The sequence below is a fragment of the Dipodomys spectabilis genome, unplaced genomic scaffold (genome assembly GCF_019054845.1).
Source record: "Dipodomys spectabilis isolate Male_0828 unplaced genomic scaffold, ASM1905484v1 ptg000098l, whole genome shotgun sequence".
Classification (NCBI taxonomy): Eukaryota; Metazoa; Chordata; class Mammalia; order Rodentia; family Heteromyidae; genus Dipodomys; species Dipodomys spectabilis.
In genome coordinates, this window is record NW_024870775.1 from 17,576,130 (window position 1) to 17,603,814 (window position 27,685).

The 27,685-nt window shown below is 51.1% G+C and overlaps 1 protein-coding gene and 1 long non-coding RNA gene across 2 annotated transcripts; both read left to right on the top strand.

Moving 5' to 3' along the window:
• The first annotated feature begins 9,109 nt into the window (after positions 1-9,109).
• Ninj1 (ninjurin 1) lies at positions 9,110-21,013 on the top strand. The gene is made up of 4 exons (XM_042686959.1): positions 9,110-9,276; positions 17,089-17,317; positions 18,087-18,250; positions 20,361-21,013. Exons 1-3 carry the CDS (start codon positions 9,181-9,183, stop codon positions 18,239-18,241), a joined length of 480 nt encoding a protein of 159 aa, XP_042542893.1. The 5' UTR covers positions 9,110-9,180; the 3' UTR covers positions 18,242-18,250; positions 20,361-21,013.
• Positions 21,014-22,632: 1,619 nt separating this feature from the next.
• LOC122113763 lies at positions 22,633-23,597 on the top strand. The gene is made up of 2 exons (XR_006148466.1): positions 22,633-22,997; positions 23,482-23,597. It is a non-coding gene; the product is annotated as an uncharacterized LOC122113763 (long non-coding RNA).
• The last annotated feature ends 4,088 nt before the right edge of the window (positions 23,598-27,685 follow it).

A 27,685-nucleotide genomic window follows, 5' to 3' on the forward strand; every position in this document is an offset into this window, starting at 1 on the left:
CTCCTTCCCCATAGCTAGGATGACAGACATGAGCCACTGAGCCAGGCCCTTCTTATCCATTGGTTCTAATGTACGTTTGAATGCATGGGCCCAACCACACAAAGATAAGAATACCCAGGCCCAGGTTGATGGTATTCTGTTGGCACAGGTATGAGGGGTAAGTTTAGAGGTTGACTACTGTCCAGTTTCTGCCACAGGGCAGGAAAAGACTGGAGAGAAGGGGATTCATTGGCCTTGGCCTAAAGCCCTGAACCAGGAACTCTGGGGTCAGTTGCACAGATGTCTCCAAAGAGCTGGAGGCTGGAGTGGTCTCAGGGCTGAGGAGGGGCCACAGTCCTCTGGGAAAGACAAGAAAAGGACTTGCCAGCCTGACCAAATTGTTAGAGTCATGAAATGGCTCAAAGCACCTGACTGCAGGGGTCAAAGGATGTACAGGATGGACTGACAGAACCCTGTTCAATCTCAGCCCTAGAGCCTTGGTGTCCCTTGTCCTCTGGACACAACTACCCCATAGTGAGACAGTACACCCCACACTAGAGCTCAGCATCCACTGCATACTGCCCATAGCCAGCTCAGTGGGAACTCCTCTTCTTCCCTTTCTTTGGGAGAACACCTACAACTTCAACTCTGGAGGTCCCAGCAGCCTGGGCCAGCAGGAAAGTCTCCCAGATGGAGGAGACTGTCTCTCTTCATTCTCCCGAACCTGAGTGGGGAGAAGCCTTGAAGAAAGAGAGGGCAGAGGAGAGAAGAGAAGGCTCTGGACCTTGGACAGCCTAGTGAGGGACTTCCTGGGACTTTCCTGGGACTTCCGGGGAGGTGTTTGGACCTGGAGAGGAAGGCGGTCTCTGGCCCTGGGCAGGGAGAGGGGATGGCTGGTAAGTGGTATGGCCCTACTGATATCACATGGGGTCCCTGCAACTGTGTGCTTAGCATTGAGTGTGGAGCCATTTTACTAAGGAGACATCATCTCATCATGGCACCCAGCCAGTTCCCCAGACATGTCAGGGCCAATAGCTCAGCCTGGAAGAGAGCAGGAGACACACAGATGAGAGCTCTGCCAGCAGATATGTCTTTTTACAAAACCACAGACCACCTGCCCCAACAGCCGGCTGCCCTCACTTCCACATTTGGGATAGGTAGCTTCATGGCCTGAGTGAGCGGTCAAGGTTGGGGCCAAGAATAAAGAGCCTTGGGCAGCCCCTGTCATTAGTGGTTTGCTGATTGCAGGCTAGGAAGAGGATGCCTGGGCACCGAGCCTGGAGGCTGGACAGAGGTCATGGTCAGGCTGTGCCCCAGACAGACATTGGGCAGGGAGGGAGGGTCAGTGTATCTCAGCTCTGAGGTTGACCAGCTTCCTGTCTGTACTGATTGTGGCTGAACTGCTAGGGGAGAGGACACTGGTTTTTAAGGCAGACCCCAGATTTGGGGGGAGGGGACCCCAGGGGACAGGTATGCCACCAGCAGGAGCTATTCCTAGAGACTCAGGGCAGATAAGGATCTAGGATGGCTAGTGGCATAAGGCAATACAACTCGCATATTTTGTGTGTGTGATAGTACTAGAGCTTGAACTCAGGACCTGGGTGTTGTCCCTTAGCTTTATTTGCTAGCACTCTACGACTTGAGCCACAGCTCTACTTGAAACTTTTTGCTGGTTGATTGGAGATAAGAATCTCAGGGATCTTCTTCTTTGGGCTGGCTTTGAACCCAGATCCTTCTGAGTAGCTAGGATTGATTACAGGCCTGAGCCACCAGCACCCAGCTTCCATTTTACTTTATTTATTTAAAATTAACCCTCAACCTGACAACATCTGAAAGTGAAGGCTTTATTACTTTTATTTATTTATTATTTTGTGCTCGTCCTTGCAAGTCCTTGAACTTTTGCTTGTTTTTTTTTTTTTTTGCTCAAGGCTGGTGGTACTCTTCCACTTCAATAACTTGCATTTTCAAACTAGAAGTGAAACCTAATATCAGAAGAAAATAAAATCAGGGCAGATTCAAAATAAGATAGATTGTTTTTGTTTTGTTTTGTTTTGTTTTGTTTTTATAGTCATGAGGCTTGAACTCTGGGCCTGGGTGCTGTCCCTCAGCTCTTCAGCTCAAGATTAGTGCTCTACCACTTGAGCCACGGTGCCACTTCCAGTTTTCTGAGTGGTTTCTTGGAGGTAAGAGTCTCACAGCTTTTCCTGCCCCGGCTGGCTTTGAACCGCAATCCTCAGATCTCAGCCTCCTGAGTAGCAAGGATTACAGGTGTGAGCCACTGGCACCCGACTTGTTTTGTTTTCTTATGGTTAGAAGTCTGAAGGTAGGAGGCTGCAGAGTTCCTGTGCTTCCGCCATGGAGGAATATAGCCTTCCTCTATTTGTGGTTCTGCTATGCAAGGCTTGCATGCTCAAAGTTTCTTCGTGATCTGATTTGGTCCATTTTTACTTTGTTTTGTTTGTGGCAGTCCTGGGGCTTAAACTCAGGGTGCTGTCCCTGAGCTTTTTCACTCAAGGTTAGCACTCTATACCAATTGAGCCATAGAACCACTTTCACTTTTTGGTGGTTGATTAGAGATAAAAAGAATCTCCCTGACTTTTCAATGCAGGCTGGCTTTGAACCAAGGTCCTCAGATCTCAGCCTCCTGAGTAGCTAGGATTACAGGCATGAGCCACTAGTGCCAGTCTAACCCATTTTCTAGATTCAAGAAGGAAGAAGTGATTAACACTCTCTCTTTAAAGTCCCTTCCCTTAATGCTCCTTTCGTGGCCACAGGGTACATCCTAGCTGCCAGGGAGACTGGAAAACATAGCTCTGAACCTGAGAATCCATTGCAGAATTCAAATCTGGAGTCCAGCTTGAGGGACTAGGTGAAACAGATCATGGGAATGAGTGCAATGCCTGCCTGTGCTCTGGCAGCTTGGGGATAGAGTGTTGCTTGAACATTACATCTATAAATCCAAAGAGGACATCAGTCCCAGCCTGGCCCTTGGGAATCCCCATAGAGAAACAGAGGTACAAATGGGCAGGAGCAAGCCATAGGTCCAGGGCTCAACAGAGGAAGCTAAGGCTTCTCTCTATTTTTCCCCTGTCTTCTGCCATAGGACCACTGATCCCTCTAAGCCAACAGTGCTCGTGCTCACTCTATGATGGCTGCATCATATTTCTTTTCTTTTTCTTTTTTTGCCGGCTCTAGGGCTAGAACTCAGGGCCTGGGTACTGTCCCTGAGCTATTTTGCATCAAGTTAGCTTTCTACCACTTGAGCCATAGCTCCACTTTCGACTTTTTTGGGTGCTTAATCAGGCATAAGAGTCTCAAATACTTGCTTGCCTGGGCTATGTTTGAGCCCCGATCCTCAGATCTCAGCATCCTGAATAGCTAGGATTATAGGTATGAGCCACCAGTGCCCAGCTGCATCATATTTCTGATGGCAGAAAGCCATAAGTCACATAGTCATCTCTGTATGGTAGATGTCTACCACTATGCTTCTGCTGTCCAGTGGCCTTCTAGGGCAACTTGCCTCACTGGGTGGCCTTGGGCATGCTGCTTCTCTATGGAGGACAGTATGAGACCACCACATAACTGCGCCTCACCTACTGTCCCTGCTATCACACTTGATCTAACTATGTCTTTTGCTCCCATCAGGCCGTACTTGGTGACTGTGGCAGATCCATTGGCTCTTGGAGCCTCTGTTGTCCTGTCTCTAGCATGGAGGTGGCGGGGGGGTGGGGGGCACAGCCTCCCCTTGAGGCCAGACTTCTTCCTCTGTCCCTTTGGAAATGGGGGTCCATTTCCCAGGCCACCCACCCGGCCTTCCCCTTCCTTTCTGTGAGTAACTTAAGTAGGAGCTATACTTTCTGGAACTACCTTCTAGAAATGTAAGTCTCAGCCTCCTGAGGGCACATACCAGGCTCCTTGGGTAGGCAGGGATGACAGGCCACAGCCTGTGTTGGCAGCACCTCGCTGCTCTGGCACCAGGCCTGTGCCAACGGGCAACTGGGGGGGCAGAGCCCAGGCAGGAGCTGAGCTGACTGGGACAAGCCATGCCATCTCTTCCTCCTGGTTTTTCTCCCTCTGAGAGATGGAAACATATCTCATTTCCAGATGTCTCAGAGATACAGGAGCCACATCCCTTCCAAAAGCTTCTGACTCATGAAGACTGTCCCAACTGTTAATTTCTAATGGCTTGAGCTGTCATCTTTGATCTGTAGGATCCACGAGGCAGCTCTGTGCTTCCCACTATAGTGTGCTCAATACTGGCTCCTGGGATGGGAGGAGAGAGGGAGCGCTTCAAACCCTGCAAAGGCACTCACAGCCTGGCATGCAGAGGTGGGAGAGACCATCTCCCTTGTGACTTGACCATCTCCCAAGTGTAGCTTGGTCTCTGGACACTCAGATGACAGCTACCCATTCCCATTCTGAGCAGCCACCTCTGGGCTACCCCAGACGAATCACTAGCTTCAGAGTGACACAGACTGCTCAAGAGCCAGGGACACAGCCTGAGCCGCTGAACTTGGGCAGCTCAGCAAAGGCCCAGTGTCCTTGTGGGAACAGACACAGATGTGTTTGTGTGTGCAGGCTGAGCATACGAACAGTGTCTCTCTGCTAGATCAGACAGGACTCAGCCTTCCCCCCACTGGGCTTCTCATTCCTATGTCTCTCCTAGGGACATTAGTGATCACTTCCCCATGGACTGTTGGCTTAGGCCAGTGGACTGTGGACAGTTCATCTGCTCATCATCTCTCCAAAACTCAGAAACAGGCGGGCAACAGGAAACAGATGGGCACTGTCCCTTTAAGGCTCGCTCCTGGGTGGGATCCAGCTTAGAAGAGTCTGGTAAACAGCCCAGAGCACAGCAGGAAGACGACCATCTTACAGGCAAAGGGGAATGACGCAGCAGAGGTGGGAGATCTGTATGACACTCCCTTGAAAGGGCAGTGGACAAAGGAGGCTCTGCCTGGCCTAGGAAAACTGCCACCTCCATCCCATAGACAGTTAAAGGAAACAGACAATGGGAAAAAGTTTTTCCCAGATTTCTAGCAGCAACAACGAGTACATTCACAAATGCAGAGTCTTGAGCTGGGCACTAGTAGCTCATGCCTGTAATCCTAGTTACTCAGGAGGCTGAGACCTGAGGACCGTGGTTCAAAGCCAGCCTGGACTGAAAAAGTCAGCGAGACTCTTATCTCCAATTAGCCACCAAAAAGGTGGAGCTATAGCTCAAGTGGTTGAGTACTAGCCTTGAGCAAAAAGGCTCAAGGGTACCACCAAAGCTCTGAGTTCAAGCCCCAGAGTCAGCACCAAAAACAAATGTAGAGTCTGATTCCTAGTTGCTATGTCAAAATCTTCCGGGAATAATGCCCCTTCTCATTTAGAACTGCCAACAGGCCCCCCCCCAGGGGGTGGGGGGCAGGATATGCATCAATGGGGCCTGGTAGGTCCACAGGCCTCTCAGCCATCACACTCAGCTTGTCCCAAATGTCTTCCCCCCATCCTTTGTTCCTTTCTAGGACTCATTTTCCTCTACTACAAAGAAAGTATGAAGGTTTGACTATGAAGTGTCCCCCTAAAAATCCCTCATGTGTTGAATACTTGGTAAACAGATCATGAAAGCTCTACCCTAATTATGGACTCATCTATCAGTTGATCATAATTGCATGGCACTATTGGGAAGTGATGGGAAAAAAAAAGTAGAGCCTTCTTGGAAGAAGTAAATCACTTGCAGACATGCCTTTGACAGTTCTATCTTGTCCTGGTCCTTGGTGTCTGTCTCTCTGAGGTGAGCTGCTTTCCCCTGTCACACCCTTCTGCCTTGCTGTTTCTGACTTGCCTCAGGGCTGGACACTCTGAAACCAAGAGCCAAAACAAATCTTTCATCATTTATGCTGCTTTTCTTGGGTATTTTGTCATAGCAGCAAAAAACTGATTCATACAGTGGGCCAAAATGGCTCCTTTCTAGCTTGGCTTAGGTGGAAGTGCTAGGCCCTCTGCCAAACTATCATGGGTGAACACAGGCCTGCTGCCCTGCCCTGCCCTCATAGCCCTGCCTCCTGTCTGGGTGAGGGTCAAGCTCCATAGAAGCTTGATAGTCTAGCCTGTGGGTTATGGGACTTAGGGGACTATGGTCAAAGTGAGTTTCCCAGGCTTCAGGGTAGTCCTCACATACCCTTAGTCCCTTAGGCTGCTTAAATTAGCAAAGTACTAAAGATAAAACTCATGGGGTAACAGAGGCCAATCCTCTACCTCACACCCCCTCCCCCCACATGGCACCGATGTGACCCAAGGCATGAGCCTGGTCTGGAATAGGGGTGAGCAGAAGATTCTTTTTTTCTGAAAAAAAAAATTCCCCGGGCTGGGAAGGTGGCTTGCCTTGCATGCCTGGGTTCAATTCCTTAGCACCACATAAGCAAAAAGAAAAAAGCTGGAAGTGGCGCTGTGGCTCAAGTGGTAGAGCGCTAGCCTTGAGCTGAAGAGCTGAGGGACAGTGCCCAGGCCGAGTTCAGGCCCCATGACCGGACCCAAAAAAAAAAAAAAAATTCCCCAGAATGACTTGCATTCTTTGGGCTTTTGCCTTTGGTTTCTCTTACTAAATTTATCATCCTCACCCAGAAGTGAGGTCAGGAAGATGAACTTGAGGGGACCACCAGGCAGGGTAGGCCCCAGGTTCCAATGCCCTCTGAGAATGTCCAGTGAGGGGAGGCAGGGGACAGGGAAATAAGCTGCTGAACTCCTGAGGGCAGTAAAAGCCTCTAGGATTTCTGAACATGGCCTCCTGCACAAAGCGCCTCTCACTGAATCTCTTCCCATCTCTGCCTGAATTTCTTCAGTTACATATCAGGAAAGGAAAGAGCCTACCCAAATCCCAGATCAGTTCTTTATTATTATTATTACTATAATTATCCCCTTTTTTTTGTCAGTCATGGGGCTTGAACTCTGGGCCTAGGTGCTATCCCTAAGCTCCTCAAAACTAGTGCCCTACCACTTCCGGTTTTTTGGTGGTTAATTGGAGGTAAGAATCTCACGGACTGGGTTGGCTTTGAACCATTATTCTCAGATCTCGGCCTCCTGAATAGCTAGGATTACAGACAGGCTTGAGCCATCAGCACCAGGCTATTATTATTATCTCCAAGCAGTTGTACAAGGGATTTCAAGCCAACAAATCAGTTTATGAGTATAATACATTTTGATCGGTGTTACCCCTTTCATCATTCTCCTCCAAGGTTTCCAATCCTACCCATTCCCTCAAGTTACATGGTTTCATATTCAGATATGTACTTTGAGTATAATGACTGCATTCATCCACCCCCTTTTCCCTTGATGAACTGCCAGAAAATATGTTTCAGCTTCAGTATCCCAGAAATGTTCTTAAAAGCACAGCACTGAGCCCCATACAGGTCTGTCCTGTGAGTTCCATTGGGCAGGTTCCTGATGCCTTGAGCCTCTGTTACCGCCAATGGGATCTGCACACAGCTAACCTTCTTTCCTCTTTTCTTTTTCTTTTTTTCTTTCTTTTTGTGTGTACTACTATTAGGCCTTAAACTCAGGGCCTGGGCATTGTCTCTTAGCTTTTTTGTTCAAGGCTAGCACTCTACTACTTGAGCCACAGCTCCACTTCCAGTTTTTGTTTTTTTTTTTTCTGGTGAAATGGAGATTAGAGTCTCACAGATTCCAACCACTGCCCTGTAATCCTAGCTATTGAGGAAGCTGAGTTCTGAGGATCACAATTCAGCTGGGGCAGAAAAGTCCTAGTGAGGTTAATTAACCACCAGAAAACAGGAAGTGGTGCTGAGGCTCAAAGTGATTGAGTGAGAGCCTTGAGCAAAAGAGCTCAGGAACCAGGACCAGGCCCTGAGTTCAAGCACCATAACTGAAAAAAAAAAAAAAAGTTGTATGGACTTTTCAAACCATGATCCTCAGATCTTAGCCTCCTGAGTAGCCAGGATCACATGCACGAGCCATGACATCCTGGATCATCACTATTTCTTAACCCCTCTGCTCTTCAGTTTCCTTATAGGAGGGACAATGAGATCAGCCTCACTTGACTTTAACCAAATCCCAGCTTGGCTAAGGCACAAGCAAGAAAAGTAAAACATAGAGCGGGCGAGCAACTAACATCAGCCCACTGGGCTACTGTGTGGTAGCTTTGGGTCCCAGCTAGACTTCTCAGAAAGTATCAGCAGATACTGGGAGAGAATGTCTGGGAGAGAAATAGGCGACGAAGGGGTGTAAAAATGCAGCTAGATAGGGAGTAAGGGAAGGGAAGGAAGGGAGGAGACACGACACTGGCCTTTATTCCCCAACTCCTCAACTGTTGTTACTCTGGAAGGTGATGTTCCTTTCCTCCCAGTGCATCTTATCTGGCTTCCCACACGAGGGAGACGTCTCAGAATGTCCTGGGAAACAAAGGTTCATTGAGCCAAGGGGTCGACGAACTTGGCTTGTCCAGGGCTGGCTTGAGCGCAGGGCTGCCATCCTCCGGTGCATGGCCGCTTGTACGGCCACAGTCAGGATACGGAGGCTGCTTCTCCACGGACCACAGCGCTGCCTCCCTCTGGCCCCGGCTCAGTGCAGAAAGCCCTCCTATCCCCATTTCCTAGGCCGGACAGGCAAAGTCCCTGGACTGGGTAGCCTTGAGCCGAGGTGGCTCGGAGACAACAGGGCTGGAAGGACCGTTGACATCGTGCACCATGTGTGTGCACGGCCCGCACTGTGGGGAGCGACCTGTCGTGTCAGGGCTCGCCCTGTTTCAGGGAGGGGGACTCTGACACGGGAGGCAGGTCAGTTGACAAAGTGGCCAGAAAATGGCTGGGGTTTGGGTCTCACTTTATAAAGTGTTCACGACCGAAGCTCAGATGTCTTACCCACCACCCTGCAGCCAGACGGTTGGCGTCCCCATGCCCAAGCGGTCCTGGGGGACCCCAAGAGTGCGGCACTTTAATTACCGAGGCGCTGATCGCGGAACTCTTCCGCCAGGGAGCTAATCCTCCAGCTCCGGGCCCCGCCCCAGAGGGGGCGGAGTCTGAGGGCGGCTGCACGCGGATACGCGAGACCGACAGGAGGCGTGGCGTCGTGGGGGCGTGGCCTCCTAGGCGTGGTGCCGTGGGGGGCCTGGCGTCGTGGGGGCGGGCACACAGCCGGGACCCGGCGGCAGGGGCGCGAGCACACCGAGGCCCGCCGAGAGGTGCCCCGGGTGGCCACATCATGGAATCGGGCGGCCACATTATGGACTCGGGCGCCGAAGAGTACGAGCTCAATGGCGAGCTGCACCCAGGCTCGCCCCGCTCCCCTGAGGCCTCGGTAAGACCCCCCCTCCCCCCCTCCCGCTTCTCCCCCAGCCACTGCCTGACCTTGGTCGGTACCGCCCTCGCCGGGCCCTGCACCCGCGGCCTCGCCGGCACCTGTGGGCGCTGGGCCGGGTGCGTGCGAGGTCTGCACTGCCGGGTGGCGTCCATCACCTTGCAGCGCCCGGGCTATGTCCCGTTTGTTGTCTGGCTGGGGCACGACTGGCGGCCCCAGGAGCCATCCCAGCAGGTGAGCAGGGGCCTGGGGGGGAGCTGCCACCCAAGGCCAGGCCAAGCAGTTGTGGGGGCCCCAGACGACGAGGTAGGGAACTGCTGGTGTCCCCTTTCTGAGACTCCTGCCGCCTTCCACACCTCTTTTCTAACTTTAAACCTCGGGGTGCTGTCTCCTCCTGCGTGCTCCGGGGAAAGTGGAGAGGAGTTACCTTCCTCTGGGCTACATGCCAGGGGCAGGCAGACAGCTACGTCACTGACCACACAGTCAATGCTGCCCTGATGGGGGAAACCCAGGCTCTGTGCCTCAGCCCCATTCCCTGCCTGTGAGAAGCAGAACACCCCTCTCCCCCGCATTCACAGCCCTGGGGGCTTCCAACCTAGGAGAGCCTGGGGGCCTAGGAAGGCTGTGGTCATGGGCAGACTCTAAAGGTGGTTCCTGTCCCCCTGTTGGCGGCTCCCCCTTGTCCCCATCCAGACCTTCCCTACTTGATGTTTCTCGGAAGGGTCCAGAGCAGGCCAGAGTCCTATGGCCTGGTGCTGTATCCTAGGACCCAATCCTTAGCACTATCCTGGCATAGCCAGCCAGCGACTTGTTGACTTTGGACATTCCTTTTTCGACACCCCCCCCCCCCCCCCCCCCCCCCCGCGTGATGGGGGGGGGGGGTGGAGACAGTGCCCTGCTGGGATTTTCCCTGCTCCCTTGTGATATGAATCAGACTGGGACAGGCATTCTGTGTAAGTGTTGGTGGGCAGTGCTCTGACAGTACCAAAGGGACAGCCATGTTCAGGCAGATTTGTGGGAAAATAGTCCTGGAGTCTCAGGATGAAACATGATGAAACTGAGGACTGAGAGAAACCTCGGGACTTGTCCATGTGTCAAGACTCTGGGCCCTGACTCTATCAATGTGTAAGCACTTTGGAGCAGGGGGCAGGGGGCACCCCTAGCTGTGTGCTCTTAAGGTGGTCAACTCAGCTCTCTGGACCTTCTATATATTGTCTTAAAAAGGGATAACAATGATCCTTTTGCACCTTCAAAGATGAATGGGAAGTAAATGCAGCAATACAGGTGGCTGAGAAGCTGGTTTGAAAGCTGGAGAGTTCTGCTCTCACCTGAGCTTGGCTTGCCTGGCTGTCTCCTCCCCTCAGCTCTATCTCTGCTTGTCTTATAGGCTGCAGGGTGGGTTGCACTTCTGGAGGGGTCTGGGTGCATTTTGGGCTCTGGAGAGACTGGGTTGAATGATCAGGGGTCACTATCTTAGATTTAGAAGGGAAATGTAACCTTATCACTGTGCCCCTGATCTACCTTCAGAGAATGGTGAGAGGCACAGCTCAGGCAAATTCCCAAAGGACTGGAGGGCCACTGAGGGGGAGCACAAGGGTCAGGAAGCCTTCTATGGAGGTGGGCTGTTAGCACTGGCCCTAGAGGGCAAGGAGGGGAGTGGACAGGTCTGGTCCTCTGCTATTAGTGGAAGGGCTCTTGCACAAAAGAAATAGCAGGAGCAATGGCCTCAAGGCTAGGTCATTGTGAACATGCAGAACTGGGTAACAGGTGCTGGGGTGGGAGGCCAGAATGCAGAGGAGAGGCCTGAGGGCCCATTCCAGGTCTTGGAGCCCTGGAGCTTCCTAAGGAGTGGCTGGTCTTACAATCTCTGTTCAATGCTTCATCCCTTTTTCTTCCCTCAGAACCCCACCTTGCTATTTGAGGCACCTCATGGCAGCACTTCATGCTTTATTTTTTCATCTGTGAAATGGGGGTGATAATAATGCTTCCCCCAGCAACAGCCCTGGTGAGAACCACATGACTGATGTAGAAAATGCTCGGAGCAGGACCTAGCATACTGTGGCAGCAGCTCTCTTCCTGGCTGGCATGGAGACCCTCTCCTGGTAGTGACATCAGGAAGTGGATTGAAAAGGACAGCACTTTCCCCTGTGTGGGTTCCCCCCCTCCCAGGGGAGCCTCAGATTTTTGTCTATGAAATGGGGCAGCATTGCTCACTTCCCAGGTGGTTATAGCTCAGAATAGTTGCCACTCTGCCTTCCAGACAGAGGTGCCCTCTAAGGTGGTCCGCTGAGCCCAGGCAGCAAGGAAGCTCCTCTACCTATACTCTACTACCTGCGAGACACCTAGATACCCTCAGATAAGCCCCTGCTAGTGTCTAGAGAATGGGCCATTTTCTTCTTTGAGTCAACTCACTTTGGGCTGGCTGCAGAGGAATAGTAAACAGCAGTTCTAATGTGGAAATACCTCACCATGTATGCCTAGGGCACACACTGGGCACATTTTGTGCTGGATACTGGAGGGTGGTGGTTGGGACACAGCTGGGACACAGCCCTCTAGTGCCAGCTCTACCTTCCTGCCCTTCACAGCCTTCAGGGTAAGGTTCCAGGACCACATCTTGGGCCTCCAGGCCATGGAACTGTGTCTGACATGCCTGCTGATCTGTCAGTCTCGGCATGGCCTCAGTGGCTAGGGGAAATTCCTCCTCTCTTTTCTGCTTGCCTGGTACATCTTGAGATGGGCAGGATTTGCATGGTTCTTAGCCAAGTTTAAAGGCAACCCTGGCAGGCCTTGTGGGTCATTCCTGGTCAGTTCCACACCCACAGGAAGTGAGTCTGGCCCAGTCCACTGTCAGCTCAGCTGCTATGGTACCTCACTTCCCACACTTCTTACTGTTTGTTAGGGGCTAGGTTTCCTGTGGGGAATTCAGAAATGGAGCTGCAGACCCCGTAGGTTCCACTTTCTGGGTCTGATGGGCAAGTACAGCCTCAGAAGACTTGGCTCCAGATCCAGTTCTGGACCCAAACATTTGTCTTTGTGCCAGTCCTGGTCTGAGTGGGGTGTAACAACTCCTTCTCCAAGGCAGATGGGTCAGACAAGGGATACCCAAGGATCAGGCAGGTCTACACTGCCTCCACACTCTTCTGGTGATTGACTGAGCCCAAAGGGCAGTGCCTCTGAACAGGCAAAGCTGGGGTCAGCCAGGATTTATCCAGAAAGATGGTCATCCATGGCAACACCTTTACCCCTTGGACTTGCTCAGCCCAGGAGGACCAGGGTCCAGACTATCCTTTAATGCTGTTTTTGTTTGTTACTTCTGAGCTGGTGGGATTACTGCTGGAGTCTGTCACAGTGGACAGAGCTAGCATTCTGGATGGAGGAATATCCCAGCCCTGCTGCCTACCAGTGTGCCCAGACTTAAGACCTCTGAGCCTGCCTCGCTATGTCTCTTCCATGTCCCTGTCTGCTCATTTTACAGATGAAGAAACTGAGTCACAGAGCAGTCACCCTACTGTGTGTGGTGGGATTGCAAATGGTAAAGGAGGTATGGAGTGGCACCCACTCTGGGAACACCCTTCCAAAGGTTAGGTAGCTGGCATATATTTCATTTGTAAGCCTGGCCATGGTCCCCTATCCAAGCCTCAGAGGACTAACAGAACCAGACCCGGCTGGACCATGACTTCAGCAGGCCTGGTTCAAATGTCCCAGCTTACCTGCCTCCCTTTCAGCTGTGGAGTTGGGCGGCCTTGGGAGCACATGGCCAGGCCCCACTTGAGGCTGCAGTCTGACCCAGGCAGCACCTTGCATGATACTCATTCCTCTCTCCAGTGTCCTTCTTCCTGTTTAGAAGAAACAGTCTGGCTTTACTCCCATCTCCCTAGGCTGCTGGGATTTTAGGGAATTCCTGTTAGCCTTGGAGACACATTAACCAGGGTGTTTGTTCCCTTTACTGCCCATGTCACTAGCATAGGCCTGGCAGGGTTTTCCTAGCACGCTCTAGGTACCTGGTCAAGTCCACAGGGCTGACCTGTGGTTGGACTGCCCCAGGCTTCAATCAGGGCCCAGTCCATTTGTGTGCACAACCTGGGACACATGTGCATGAGTCACCTTCAAGGTTTAGGACCAGAGTCTCCTGTAGGCCTGATGTGCAGTCCACTTCCCCATCTAGCCACATAGCTTTGGAGCCCATGGTGTGTATTTTAGGGCAGTCATAGACTTGGGGCATATATCCTAAGGTTTGAATTCTGACCCACTCCTCCCTGGGAAGTTCCCTGGACTTCTGAACCTGCATTTCCTGGTGGATAGAGGTGAAAAGAATGTGGCCTCTCACTTGGTGGGCAGGCAGGGCTCCAGAATATGACCCCAGATGTGCTGATAGGGAAATGGAGGCAGCAGAAGGAGCTGGCTGTCTGGGTCAGACCCAGTTGGTGAAGAGCCAGGGTCTGACCCTATGCGTGACTTCCTTAGCCTCTGCGTCTGGAGCCCTTATCTCATACAGTCTGAATAGGAAGCAGAGGGCTGGATGGGCAGGAAGTGCCCTTCAGCAAGAGAGTAGTGGATTGAGGCCTCTGCTGGGTCCCAGGCTCTAAGTCATCCCCAGGTATTTGCTTCACAGTCTGTGGCTTGTGAGAGGCTGTTCCATGGAACTAGTAGGACTAGTTATCCTGAGCCTGGAGCAGGGAGAGCTAAATCCCTCAGGTGTCAGTACTCTAGCCCACCTTTATGGGGCCCAAGGGGATGGTGGTGTCAGCCAAAAAGGTTCTGAGCCCCACAGCCTGAGTTTCAATTCCAGCCCAGTCCTTATTTGTGTGGCCACCTTAAATGAGTACAAGGGTAGCAGGGACACAGGCTCTTGTGTTGGGATGCTGAGAGTTGAGGTGGGAAGTGGGGTCACGGGGTTCTACTGCTGATGGTGCTCATTCATAGATCTGACTGTTCCTTGTGACCCTGTGGCCATGAAATTCTTAATCGGTTCAGAAGAGCTAAGAATAAAAAGGAACTTCTCCAGCCAAAGGTGAACATACTTAGCCTGAGGGTATATGCATGTTTACGTGTGGGTGCATGTAGTTTGTATATGTTGTAATGTGTGCATGCGCCTCTGTGGGTGTATATGAGTTTATGTGAGTCTGTTTGTGTATATGTGTTGTGTTGTGTACATACACACGCACGAGTTGTACAAAATGTGTGTGCATCTTTTGTGTACAAAGAATTGTGCATATGTGTTATATGTGTGTGTATATACATATGTGTACATATATTATGTGCATATAGCACATCCACATTTCATATGTATAAAAATGGGTATGTGACTATGGATGTGTGTGGATATGTGTGCATGCATGCATGTGTGTGTTGGGTATAGATGTGGGTATGTGAGGAGTGGATATACATGTGCACGTGTGTGAGTTTTATAGGTGTATGCTCATACAGTCTGAATAGTGTATGTGTTGTGTGTACCTATATGGATATGGGACCTCTCCCCAAAATGTAGGAACTCACAGGGTCTGCACCTTTGCCTCCAGGAGGCTGGCTATGACCTTGCCTCCAATTGGATTCAATACCTGGGGGCTACAAAAAAGGGCTGGGCAGTGGGTGGCTAAGGACATATTCTGGGTTGGGGACGCAGCTGAGCATTAGGGTAGCCTTGAGGGAAGGTACTTGGGCTCTTGTTTAAGAAACTAGGAAGGAAGCTGGGTGCTGGAGTCTCATGCCTGTAATCCTAGCTACTCAGGAGGCTGAGAACTGAGGATCTCAATTGGAAGCAGCTGGAGCTGGTTGTAGTTAATCTCCAGTTAACTACAGAAAGCCAGAAGTGGGGCTGTGGCTATAGTGATAGAGTGCTAGCCTTGAGCAAAAGGAGCTCAGACACAGTGTGCAGGCCCAGAGTTGGAGTTCCAGGACTCCAAGAAAGAAGGGAAGGATGGAAGAGAGGGAGGGAGGGAGGAAGGAAGGAAGGAAGGAAGGAAGGAAGGAAGCAAGGAAGGAAGGAAGGGAAAGAGAGAGAGGGAGGAGGAAGGGAAGGAAAGAAAGAAAGAAAAAAGAGAGAGAAAGGAAGGAAGGGAGGGAGGGAGGGAAGGAAGGAAGGAGAGAAGAGAAGAAGAAAGAGAAAGAGAAAAAAATAGGAAGGAGCTCCTGTCCACTGCAGACCAGTGACCTCTGGATGCACTACACACAGGAGGACATGTGCTGGGTGTGGCCAGGCGATGACCTTTGGAGGACAGAGTTGAGGATAACTTCAGGGCTATGCAGAGAAAAATAAACATCCTGGGAGGGGCTGTTTTCCCTGGGAGTGAGCTAGGTTGGGTGCATGGTTGCAGTGACACCAGAGCAGTGCTGGGGATGGGAACTGAGGGGGGTGGCTGGCTCTCTCTGTTTCCATTTTGAGTTCTTACTCAGCAAGCAAGCTCCTCAGAGAACAACTGATACCAAAGATAGATGCTTGGAATGTTTTAGTCCAAGTGTAGATACAGAATTCACCTGTATCTCTCCCCCTTCTCCCCCCCCCAGCCCTGCCTTAACACACCTGTATCTACCTCCACCTAGCCTGCCTTCTAGGTACTCTAAATTCTAGCACTCAAGATGAGGCAGAAGCTTGGATAGTTAAAGCCAATCCAAGCTACACAGTGAGACCCTGTCTCAAACAGTCAAACAAATACAAGACTTAAAATTTACAGTATCATAAAGCAGAATCCTACCTTCTGTTAGTTTGTTGCTGCTGCCTCTCATGCATCTTTCATGAGATTGGAAACAAGATCTCCTGGACAGCCCCAGGAGACTGGCTCCCCAGCCACTGCCTCAAACCCAATGCCTGATCTCTAGAAGCTACAGTGCAGTGTGGGTAGGCTCTGCAGTGCAAGGGGCCAGGGGGCCAGAGCTGAGAGTGGGTGGGATTTTCCTGGGTGCCTAAGAAGGGGCCTAAATGGGGTAGTTTGAGAGGGTTGACTGGCTCATGGAAAGGAAGATGGCTGTGCAGAGGTATCTTGAAATGAAAGCAGTGACCTGGGCAGGAAGGGTTCCTGTCCCACAGCATCCTAGACAGGGCACCTCAGAACATGAGCATACCTGGAAACAGAAGGGCATTTGGGGTAGAGGGGCTCTGAAGGCCTCTCTTGACTGGCTGTGTAGAGAGGTGAGAGAGTGACCCAGGAAATTGGCCTCCAGGCCTTGGAAGGGGCTGGGATCACCCCCCAAACAGAGTAGAAGATTCTTACCAAGTGATACTCACCCTACAAGAAGAGATCAGAACTTCTGTCTCTCTGCAATTACTATGGAAACTCAGGGAGCAATTAAGCACTATTGTATGCAGGATATTCAGGTCTCTGTGTGCTAGGAGAATTCTTGGTGCGTACACCGGTGAGCAGCTTGTGGCTGGGCAGGGGTGGCCAAGTCATCCTGGAGGGCATTGCTGAAGGACTCCACTAGGTCACCAAGGCAGAATTGACCTTTAGCCTCCACCAGCCAAGGGTATATTTTAGGCTTGGACCAGTAGACTCTCTGTGGGGGCAGAACAAACTGTTACCCACCTGTCACTTCCATTTGCAGCACTAGGAAGAAGCCAGACCCTAAGGGGAAGGAAGGCCCAGGTCTCAGGACAAGGATGCGCACCTGCCTCCCCACCAGCAGTAGGACAAAGGCTTATGCATTTTCCACCTGTGTGCTCCAGCTGCAATTTTGTTTCCTTGTCACCTAGAAAGGTTTTGTAGAGGCTGTATAATAAGCACTGTCCTGGGCTGTATTTATGTGGGTCTGTATCCGTCTGCATTCTCCCCAAGCCCCATTCTACCCCCTGCCCTACTGACTTTCCCCTTCCCACAGCCTTCCCGCTGGGGCTTGAGGAACCGGCTCCTCAATGTGAACCATTACGCCAACAAGAAGAGTGCAGCCGAGAGCATGCTGGATGTTGCGCTGCTGATGGCCAATGCGTCCCAGCTGAAGGCCGTGGTGGAGCAGGGCCCTGCCTTTGACTTCTTTGTGCCCCTAGTGGTCCTCATCTCCGTCTCCCTGGTGCTGCAGATCTGCGTGGGTGTGCTGCTCATCTTCCTCGGTAGGAACCTGATATCTCCTTACGTGGCTCCCCACCCCCCACGTGTCCACCACCTGCCTCACTCTGCTCCCACAGAACTGTGGGGCCCACCTCTTCTCAGCCTGGCCTGTAGTTCAGGATGTGGCTTCTTCCTCCCCATGTACAAAGTAGGGGCAGAGACGTGCCTGGTTCTTTGGGGCCTCAGGGCTCGCTACATGAGATGCCAGCCCTCACAGCCCTAGCTTGGGGCCAGCCTCTGGGAACAACTGTCCAGTGGTAAAGTCCAGTTATGCAGGAGGCTAGGGGATGATGGGCCAGGAAGTGAGGATGAGCCCTTAGGCCAGGAGATGAGGATGTCCATGGTATCCTTGACCTCTGTCCAGGGGGGACATCCTCAACAAAGCAGCAGGATGCCACATCCCTGTTGCTTTGCTTCTTGGTTGTGTGTGCTGGGGAAAGTGAGTGGCCCTTTTGGGACCTCAGTTTCTCAATCTGTGCAATGAGGATAATGGTTGCACGTTGGGGAGAGAGGATTAAGTGCTCTCATCTGACTTGATATCCTTGAGCAACATGACTTAGGCTCATCACCTAGGCTTCAGTTCTTCATGGAGGGTGGGGGAAAGGGTTGCTATAGAAGGTAAGAACACCCAAGTTAGGGTTTTGGCAACAAGTGAATGTTCTCTGGGGAAAAATTCTCTTACCCTAAATCTGGCTGGGGTCCATAATGTCCACTCAACACAGTCCCCAGTCTAAGCAGCCCTGAGCACTATCCCCTTTCTCTCTCCCACAGTCAAGTATGATCTTAACAACCCAGACAAGCATGCCAAGCTGGACTTCCTGAACAACCTAGCCACGGGCCTGGTATTCATCATTGTGGTGGTCAACATCTTCATCACAGCCTTTGGGGTCCAAAAGCCCATGATAGATATGGCACCCCAGCAATAGAGAATCCAGGTAAGCTGGGAAGGGAATATGGGACCCACTATTTGCCACCACCTGGGAGGCTTCTAGGGTGTTTAAGCCTCCAGCTAGCTCTTCCTGAGCCCCTTCTTGGGACAGAGCACCCTTGTTCATATCCACATGATCCCTGCTTGGCACTGCCAGGCTCTCCACATGGATTGCCCGGGGTTCAGTGGGATGTTGAGGAAACGCATGCTTTTTATTTATTTATTTTTTTAATGGTGTTGAGGGAATCCAGGGCCTCCCACATGCTAGGCAAATGGTATATTACTAAGCTATACCCTCAGCTCTGGAATCTCCATTTAAACATCTGGAAAGCTTGTATGAGAATGAAATTTCTGAGCTGGGAAGATGGCTGAGTGGTAGAGCGCTTGCCTTGCATGCCTAAGGCCCTGAGTTTGATTCCTCAGCACCACATAAGCAAAGAAAAAAGCTGGAAGTGGCGCTGTGGCTCAAGTGGTAGAGCACTAGCCTTGAGCTGAAGAGCTGAGGGACAGCGCCCAGGCCCAGAGTTCAGGCCCCACAACTGGACCCAAAAAAAAAAAGAAAAGAAAAGAAAATGAAATTTCTTTTTTTTAATTTTTTTATTGTGATTAAGTGATTACATAAATTTCACAGATTTCATAGTATTGTGAGATAGTGATACTTAATTAAAGCCACAAACACATTCTAACCTTCATAGGGCAAATTGTCATTATCATGGTCTCTAAAGTTTGTGACTTCTATGAGCTTTGACAATATAGCTGCTTCTTCCACATTTCTTGAAAATGAAATTTCTTAATTAGAGGTGGTGGTACACACCTATAGTTTCACCATGCAGGAAGTTTAGGTAAAAGGATTCTAAGTGAGAGGTCACCCTAGGCTGCATAGAAAGTTCTAGGCCAGCTTGGGATATAATAAGATGCTATCTCAAAGGAAGGAAGGGAAGGCCAAAAGGAAAGCAGGAGGAAGGAAGGGTGAGAAGGAAAGGAATGAAAGAAAAGAGGGAGGAGGGAAGAAGAAGAAGGGAGGAGAAGGAAGGAAGAAAGGAAGGAAGGAAAGAAGGAAGGAAGGCAGCCAGCCACCCAGCCAGCCACCCAGCCAGCCAGCCCACCATGAATTTCTGATATCTCTTGAGAACAGAGACAGAGGCTCTGCTTGTTTTATATGACCTCTCACCTGAGCAAGTGGTCTCCACCACTCTGAAAAGGATAGAATTTGACGTCTAATACTCCATCTGTTCATCCTTTGCCCCAAGGGTCTATATCACTCCTGCTTCTCCTTGAGGAGCCCCATAAACATGCTCAGCCCTACCCACTGTTCCTGCTCAGAGTGATTGCTCACTTGAAGATGCTCAGCCTGGGAACAGGCTGAATAGAGAGGTCTGGGTGACTCAGGCTAAGGCCACCCATACTACAGGCCATGTGGCTGTGGTCTGGGGCCATGCATGCTGTAATCCATGTAAGTGAGGCTGGGGCTGCCCTGACACACTACCCCAGTGCTCTGGTCCAGAGCCTGAGGCTCTCCTGCTAGCCAAGGATCTGGATGGCTCACATGGTGTCTGATTCCCAGCTCAGCCAGTACTCAGGTTTGTAGTCAGCTATCCTCCCACAGAGTCTCTGGATGTCAGCCTGTGTCTCATGCCTGTCAGGGTGAGGCTACCTAATGTGTGGCCTGACACAATTCTTGGCTCTTCCTTAAGCATTGGTCCTGTGCTAGCCAGACCCCAACTTTTCTGCTGGGGCCTACTGGCTCACAGACATTATCCTACTGGCCTTTTTCCTCTATTGGTGCCCTCAGGGCTGTCCCCAGAGACCCCAAGTCCAGAGTCACTGTATATACTGCTACTTGAAGCTACCAGAATAGAGGTCACTGCTGCCTGGCCCTGGTGTCCATACTGGGCCATGCCTTTAAATCTTGACAGAGATGCAGGGATGGTGTATTTCAGAGAATGAGCTAAGGGCCTTGCAGACTCATTCAGGTCAGACAGGTCTTTTGTACTTCTCAGTCTTAGGGTCCAAGTATCTGAGTGGCTGGTCACCTGGATGGACTCAGGGCCTCCACCAGCTTGGGACATTGTTGGCTGGGCCAGCCAGCCCTCACACCTCTTCTCTCTTCTTTCCAGAACCTTGAATGCCATCTGTCCCGCAGCCCAGCCCCCAGAAACTGCGAGTCCTGAAGTTACTCCAACTCCATGTGTAGTACTCCCATTGGGCCAAAGCCCAAGCTGGCCTTTGCTGGGCCATGTCCTGAGACACGCTGATTGTGACTGACCATGGAAGGCCCTACCCTGTGTGTGTGTGGCTGAATGTGAGCCCAGAAGGTCAGAACTGGACAGACCCAGAGACTAGTACCCAGAAAAGGTCACATTCCACCAAAGGACACACGTCTGATCTGCATGGGCCAGATAAGGGGTCTGCTTTGGCCTCTGTCTCAGGATATTCCAGAAAGACTAGAACTTGGCCCTCCCTTTGCCAAAGCACCAGCATCCCCATGTCCTGTGAGGCCTGCCCAGGCCACCCTGGTGACTGCTGCACTGCTTCTGCCACTTTGTAATCCAGGGACACTGGACAGCCAGCATTGACCATCAGCCTCTGGCTCCCTCTTCAGTACCTGGGCTTGGTGGCCACCAAGAAGCAGCCATGCTCGTGTGGGCCTCAGACCCTACCCACACCCTCCTCCAGCAGTGATCAGGCAGAGCCCCAGTCCCCATCCTAGGGGTCCAGGCCTCTACTTTTCTAATCAGGAATGACAATAAAGCTCATATGCCTCCCTGCATCACTGTCCCCTCCCTGCAGGACCATCAGCATGTAGTTCCAGCTAGGGCTGCCTTCCCTGGCACTGTTGAGCTGAACATGTTCCAGCATCTCTCAGGGTGAGAATTGGAGGCAGAGAGGCTGGGATCTCAGAGACTTGAGAAGGGGTGGCTTGCACCAGATAGCTACCTAAAACATTTGTTAAGTCACTTTAGTGCCTTTGGAATTCTGGTGCTGGACTCTGACTGTTCTCCCCCCAGGGAGCTGGAGAAGAGGAGTATGCATCATGAGCCTGGGAACAGACGCGCCCTTACCTTAGTTGCCGCCCATGTCCTCAGTCACATGTGCAATGGCCTGCTGTCTGCTCCTTGCCAAGTTCTAGCACTCACTGTTCCCCATGGGTCTGCATTATTCTAGGTCCTGGAAGCCTCTATGCTTCAAGTCTATCCTTTGGCCTGCATTGGTGTTCAGCACTGCTCCGTTCTTGGGAGTAGGAGGAAACCCAGGAGCATGTCTTAGACACAGAGCCACCTTCAGGGGCCCTACACCCAGCAGAAATCAACTTCCAGGCCACCATTGTCCCTGGATCCCAGACCTTGCTGCCCACCTTGGTCTCCCAATAGCATCTTCTAGCCAAATCTCTCCACACGTTCCCTCTTGCAGAGGCAATCTTCTGCATTCTGCTGTGTGGTGTCCACACCTAGTTCCTTCCAAATGAGGTTTCTGGACATCTGCCACCGGTCTCTGCCCTCTCCTCAAGCAGCCTTCTCAAGCCATAGGATGAGAAATGAGGGCTTCCCTTGATACTACTGCCCATCTCTCCCTCACCCATCTGAGCAGTGAGCCTGGAGTGACTCTTAAAACCTGAGGCCTTAAAATGGTCACAAATGCTGGGCACCGGTGGCTCACACCTTTAATCCTAGTTATTCATGGGAGATCTGAGGATCACAATTCAAAGCCAGCCCAAGCAGGAAAGTCCATGAGACTCTTATCTCCATGTAACCACCAGAAAACTGGAAGTGGCACTGTGGCTCAAGAGGTAGAGCACTTGTCTTGAGCTGAAGAGCTGAGGGGCAGCACCCAGGCCCAGAGTTCAAGCACCATGTCTGGCAAAAAAAAAAAAAAAAAAAAAAAAGATGGTCACAAATGTGGCTGACCTATCAGGTTCCTAAAGTGGTGGATGAATAGATGTTATTATGGGTGAAACTGAATGCTTTAAAGATGTTCCAGGGGAAAACCTGGACATAGTGTTGTATGCCTGTTGTTCTACCAAAAAGCAAGAGGATTACTTGAGTGTGAGTGTTCTAGGCCAGCCTGGACAGCATAGAATACTCTCAGAACAGAAAACAACAAAACCTTCAAGAAAAACAAAGGGTGAGGAAATAAGTGAAAAGAGATGCTGATAACCATAGAAAATAGGGTCTCACTTGCTGTTCCTCCTTTTGGGAGGAAGTGAGCCATGAAAAGTAGTCTGTGCAGTGTGTTCCAAGATAAGCCAAACTGAAAAGAAACAAACAAAAAACAACCTTCCCCTCCCCCCCCCCCCCACAAAATCTGGGCCAGGTGGGTACAGGTGGCTCACACCTGTAATTCTAACTATTTAACTATTTAGAAGGCTGAGATCTGGTTTGAAGCCAGCCCAGGGAAAGAAAGTGTGAGACTCTTCTCTCCAATTAACCACTAAAAAGCCAGAATTAGAGCTGTGGCTCAATGGCCAAAGAGACAGGCAGAGTTGGCTGCACACTGTGGAAGGAGCCAGCACCACTCAGTGCCCAGGCCTAGCTCAGGGCCACCCTACCACCAGGGTCCCTGGTTTAGACTGACCATTGACCACCTGTGTGTCAACAGCCGGATGTTGGCCAACCTATGGCTTAGTTCCTCCTTTAACAAGGGAGGAACTCATTCTGCTGGGCTGAAGTGGGCACCAAAGTGCTCTCTTCAGTGAGCCCCATCTGGCTGTCAACAAACCTGAAGCCTGGTGATTGAGGCAAGATGAGCCTGCTAAGGTGAGGGGAGCCCCCAGAGAGACAGGAGGGGTAGTCACCACATAGTAGGTGGGGAAGAATGTTCTAGGCAGAGAGTCAGCCTGGGCATGAGCCCTGATGTTGGTAGTCAGTGAGGTGGGGAGGCTGTGGTGGGGGGGGATGGTTCTGGCTAAGAGTGGCCATGAAGGCCTGAGTGAGACAGGTTTGTTTTCCTTACCTTTTTACTGTACTAGGGATTTGATTATGTGGACAGATAGACAGGTTGGTGGATGGTTAAATGGGTGGGTAGAAGAGTGATAGATCATGAGAGCCATGGTATAGTTAAGTGTCCTCCCAAAGTCCATGTCTTAAAGACTTCATACGTAGGGTGGCACTATTGGGACATGGTAGAACCTGTAAGTGTAGCCTATGGAGAGTTTTTAGGTCATTAGGAGTGTAGTTTTGAAGAGGATTATAGGACCCCAACCTATTCTTTGTTCTCTCTTTTTGTTCCCTGGCTCCTCAGATGAGCACCCATTCTATGATGTGCTGCCTTTCCAGAGGCCCAAAGTAACAGAACCAATAAATCATGGACTAGAACCTCCAACATTGAAAGCTAAAATAAACCTTTTCTCTTTTTAAGTCAATTGTCTTGGGTATTTTGTTACAGTGTCATAAAGTTGATTAACATATTAGATGTGAATGATAGATGATGGACTGATAGATGGATAATAGGTAATAGATAAATCATCAGTTTATTAATAATGATAGATAGATATGGCTGGATAAACAGATATCAGGCTCAATGAGTTATCCCAAAGCCATCCCTGGGAAGTATCTTTGGTGGGGAAGTGGCTCTGGGCCATCTTAGAGCCACCTTAGGCCCTCATTTATTTTCCATGGCTTAGGTGCCCTGGGCTTGCCCTCAAACACTGAGTTTTTCCTGTCAGACTGCATACTTCAGATTGTCTTCTAAGCCTTGGATCTGCAGGCTGTCCCCAGGTCCTCAAAGGATCTGGTGTGTTGAGAAGTTATCCTTTTGAGGTTGGATTCAAGGTCCAACACCCACCATGCCCAGCCTCCCAGACTGTATTTCCAAAGGCCTTTTCTCTCCCCAACTTTAATAGGGTGAAATTCCTATTTTTTCTCATTGTATTGATCTTGACATTTAGGGGACCCAATGCTTTCATGTTTTATTTTTTTCTCCTTATTCACAGAGGCATATTTAGGAGGAATGTGCAAACTAGTTGATGTTGGTTGTGGCTGAGGAAGCAACTCCAGCAGCTGCTTCCTGTGCCTGCAGCCTGGCACATTGTCCTTCCTCTAGCCAATGGGTGCTGGGAAGCTGCTTTCAGTCCAAGGCAGCCCTACACCCCACACCCAAGGCCCTAGTCCTGGTTGTTCCCCTTAGGGCCTTGGCTCCACTGCAGGTTTGGACTAGGGTCCTGCCTTAGGGTTAGATTAAGACTGGGTCTTACAACCCTTTGACTAGAGTCCTCTCCCAGCCAGACACCCCTCTCCCAACCACAGAAGGGGTGTCATATACACTTTCTCCTGCTCTACTAAGACCCTAGTGATCCAACCATGTTCCCCAAATGTCTACCTCCTGAGCATTCTTAGGTGCTCCCACTGAGGGAGCAGAACATGCAGCCTTCTTCCATTCTATGAGAGGATGGATATCCAGGACCCACCCAAGTGAGCCAGGGCCTGTGGCTAGTTAGGCCTGCAATTAGGGCTCATGAGCAGGGCCCCTGTAAGCCATCTGCAAAGGAGAGAGAACTCAGCGTGCAGGTGCTGACACAGCAGGAAATAGAAATAGTGATACCACACAAAAACAGTGTCAGCATACCCCTAAATCCAAGCCCTGCACATTTATGTGTTCATTAACCCTGGGGTTGTGCAAGAGGCAGAGACATTTCTAAGCTTCAGCCTCATATACCCTGTGTGCCCACTTGTCTGAGCCCTGCTTACTCCCTGCTCCATCCCCTCCATCCAAGCCTGTGCCCCATCCTTTCCAAACATCTGGTGTTGGAAGCATCTCCATCCCAGCATCCCTTGCAGTTTCTGCAGTTCTGGGAATGAGGTCCTTGAAGTGCCCACTGTTTTTATTCGGCTGTGAAAACAGGCACCCGGAGTAGGTGATAACTTATCTGGAACTTGAACTGTGAGGCCAGTGGATAGAAGGCAAGGAGACCCCATGCAGGGGAAATAGCTTATTCCTTACAGAATCTCCTAGTGCTGTGGTTTTGTGGCATTCAGTGTCAGGATGGAGACTCGGGACCAAGCACCAGAGGTGGCATCAGGGAACTAAGGCCCTGTGGTGCCTTTTACTCTTCTGTAGACTTACCTCATCCCAATGGATGCTGTGGACATCTGTTGATTAGGAGTTTGCAAACTCTCCACTGTGACTGCAGAGCTCTAGTCAGGGAGCCACAGCCTAGAAGGACTTTCCAGGCAGTACTGGGGTAGGAAGTACCAACAGGAGAGGGGCCAATGAGTGGTTAGGGATGTCTAAGATCTCAGCCACAGGCTTTGAGTCCAGCCAGATTGGGGGGTGGGACCCAGAGATATCTGCCAGCCTGTGCGCAGAGGCTGGGCTAAGTCCCACAGCCTAGTGTGTCACAAGTAACAAGAAAGCCATCCTGGAAGGCCAGATGGATTCAAGACCAGGACTCCAGCACATCCTATGTGTCCCCACTTGTGGGGACACCCTTTCCAGAGGGCCTAGGAGTCAGGGCCTCACAGGTCATTTTGGTAGCTCTGAGAGGATGTGTCTTCCTTGGTCTCAGGTAGGGATCAGCCCCATGACCTTCCCAGACCCAACACCTGGGACCTCACACAGGTCTGGACATTTCCATCCTTCAGCTGAAAGAAACTAGAATTTCAGTGGCCTTCAAGATCTCTCCTTTATCCTCTGTGGGCAAATCCAACCTGTGCACGCCTTCAACTCAAGTGTTACCGGGCCCTCTGTCACCTTCACTGTGTGTCACTTCTTACCCAGGTGTTAATGCCACCTCCTGTAAAGTGGAAAGTTCATGAGCTTTGTCTGTCTGTGGGCACACTGCTTTACCAGAGCCTTGCCCTGCTGAGCCACACTCAGGATGAGTGCCCAGAGTAGGAGTCTCATGCTACAGGTTGGCAGACTGAGGCTCAGGGACAGGAAGGAAGCAGGGGAATGAAGGGAGCTCCCCCTCAGAAATGGGGGCGTGGTGGGCTGGGAGTGTGGCTTAGTGGTAGAGTGCTTGCCTAGCATGCATGAAGCCCTGGGTTCCATTCCTCAGTACCACATACACAGAGAAGGCTGGAAGTGGTGCTATGGCTCAAGTAGTAGAGTTCTAGCCTTGAGTAAGAGAAGCTCAGGCACAGTGCTGAGGCCCTGAGTTCAAGCCCCAGGACTGGCAAAAAACAAGACAAAGCCACCTTTTCTCTCTGGGCATATGGTATCATCGCAGGTAGGAGGCCCAAAGGGCATGGTTGTCCTTTGCCTTCACCCCAGTTCTCTGAAGGAACAGTTACAGTGTTGGCTGTGGGGTGAGCAGGAGCCCCCACATTATTGCATTTCTCGCTCTCGTGGGCTCCATTAACCTGAGACCTGAGTGGAGCCCCATCTGGGGAGGCTGGCCCTGGACAACCTCACCCCACATACAGTACCCCCTGTGTGGTTCCCCCCTACGTTAGAGACCCTTCTACAGCCCAGTGCAATGCTCCTGGAAGCCTCCATGGAAAATACAAACTCATGATGATTCTTCTGGTTGACAAATGTTGTTGTCTCCTCAAAACAAGCTGGTGGGGACAGCAGGAAGGGAGGCAATGAAGAGACAAACCTATTGGGCACCAAGGCTCAGAGGGTGGATTGGAGCATGTGCAGCTGGTGCCTTACACATGTCTGCATACATGTGTATGGACATGTACACATACGGTATATGTGCATGTGTATGAGCATGTACATGTGCAAACTGTGTTACTCAAGTGCATTCGTGTGAGTGCTTTGGTATGTATACTGGGAAGCAGGGGTGGGGTGGGAAGAGGCACACAGAACTCCCTCTTGCTGGCCCCTTTGCTGCCACTGGTCTTGGCCCTGACCTCAGCTTCCTTATCTCTAAGGTGAGGGTAGTGACTCAGTCCCTGAGGACTAGGTGACAGCACAGAAGAGGGTGTTGGCTGCCTCCAGCCTTGAGTCCATAGAAGGTGTTGCCTGAGGCCGGAGGGCCCTGGGGGGCTCTGACAATGGGAGCCAAAGGTGACCATTCCCAAGGGATATTTCTAGAACAAAGCCTGAGACTGAGGCGGGTAGCATGGACTTGAGAGGCATAGTCATGCTCAGTGAAAGGAGCAGGACTCTGCCCCACACGGACCGGTCCCAGCCCTGGGGCACATGAAAAACTGGCTGTGGCTATGGGGAAGGGGTGATGAATCTCTAAAGTATCAAGAAGGTTCAGCAGACTGCTTCATTCTACCTCCCACTTGAGCAGGGTAGCCCTTGTAGGTGAGCAACAAGACTGATGTGCTTTCATCCCACATGACTGCGCCAGTCCACCTTCAGTGGCTATGACACCTCATCTATCCTGCATAGTGGCTGGGAAGTGGGTTCAAGTGCCCAGCTCCATTGAGAGCTCTCTTCTTTGGACACACTGGCTAGCCAGGAGTGTGGCGAAGCTGGGGCTGTAGTGACTGGCCAAGGGAAGAGATCCAGGAAGGATGGAGACATGGGGGCTTCTTGGATGACCATG

Excerpts from the sequence above, each read along its gene's own strand:
- Ninj1 (XM_042686959.1), top strand. The coding sequence starts at position 9,181 with ATGGAATCGGGCGGCCACATTATGGACTCGGGCGCCGAAGAGTACGAG. Across the intron at positions 9,277-17,088 it reads CCCGCTCCCCTGAGGCCTCG|CCTTCCCGCTGGGGCTTGAG; the intron begins GTAAGACCCCCC and ends CCCTTCCCACAG. Across the intron at positions 17,318-18,086 it reads TGTGCTGCTCATCTTCCTCG|TCAAGTATGATCTTAACAAC; the intron begins GTAGGAACCTGA and ends TCTCTCCCACAG.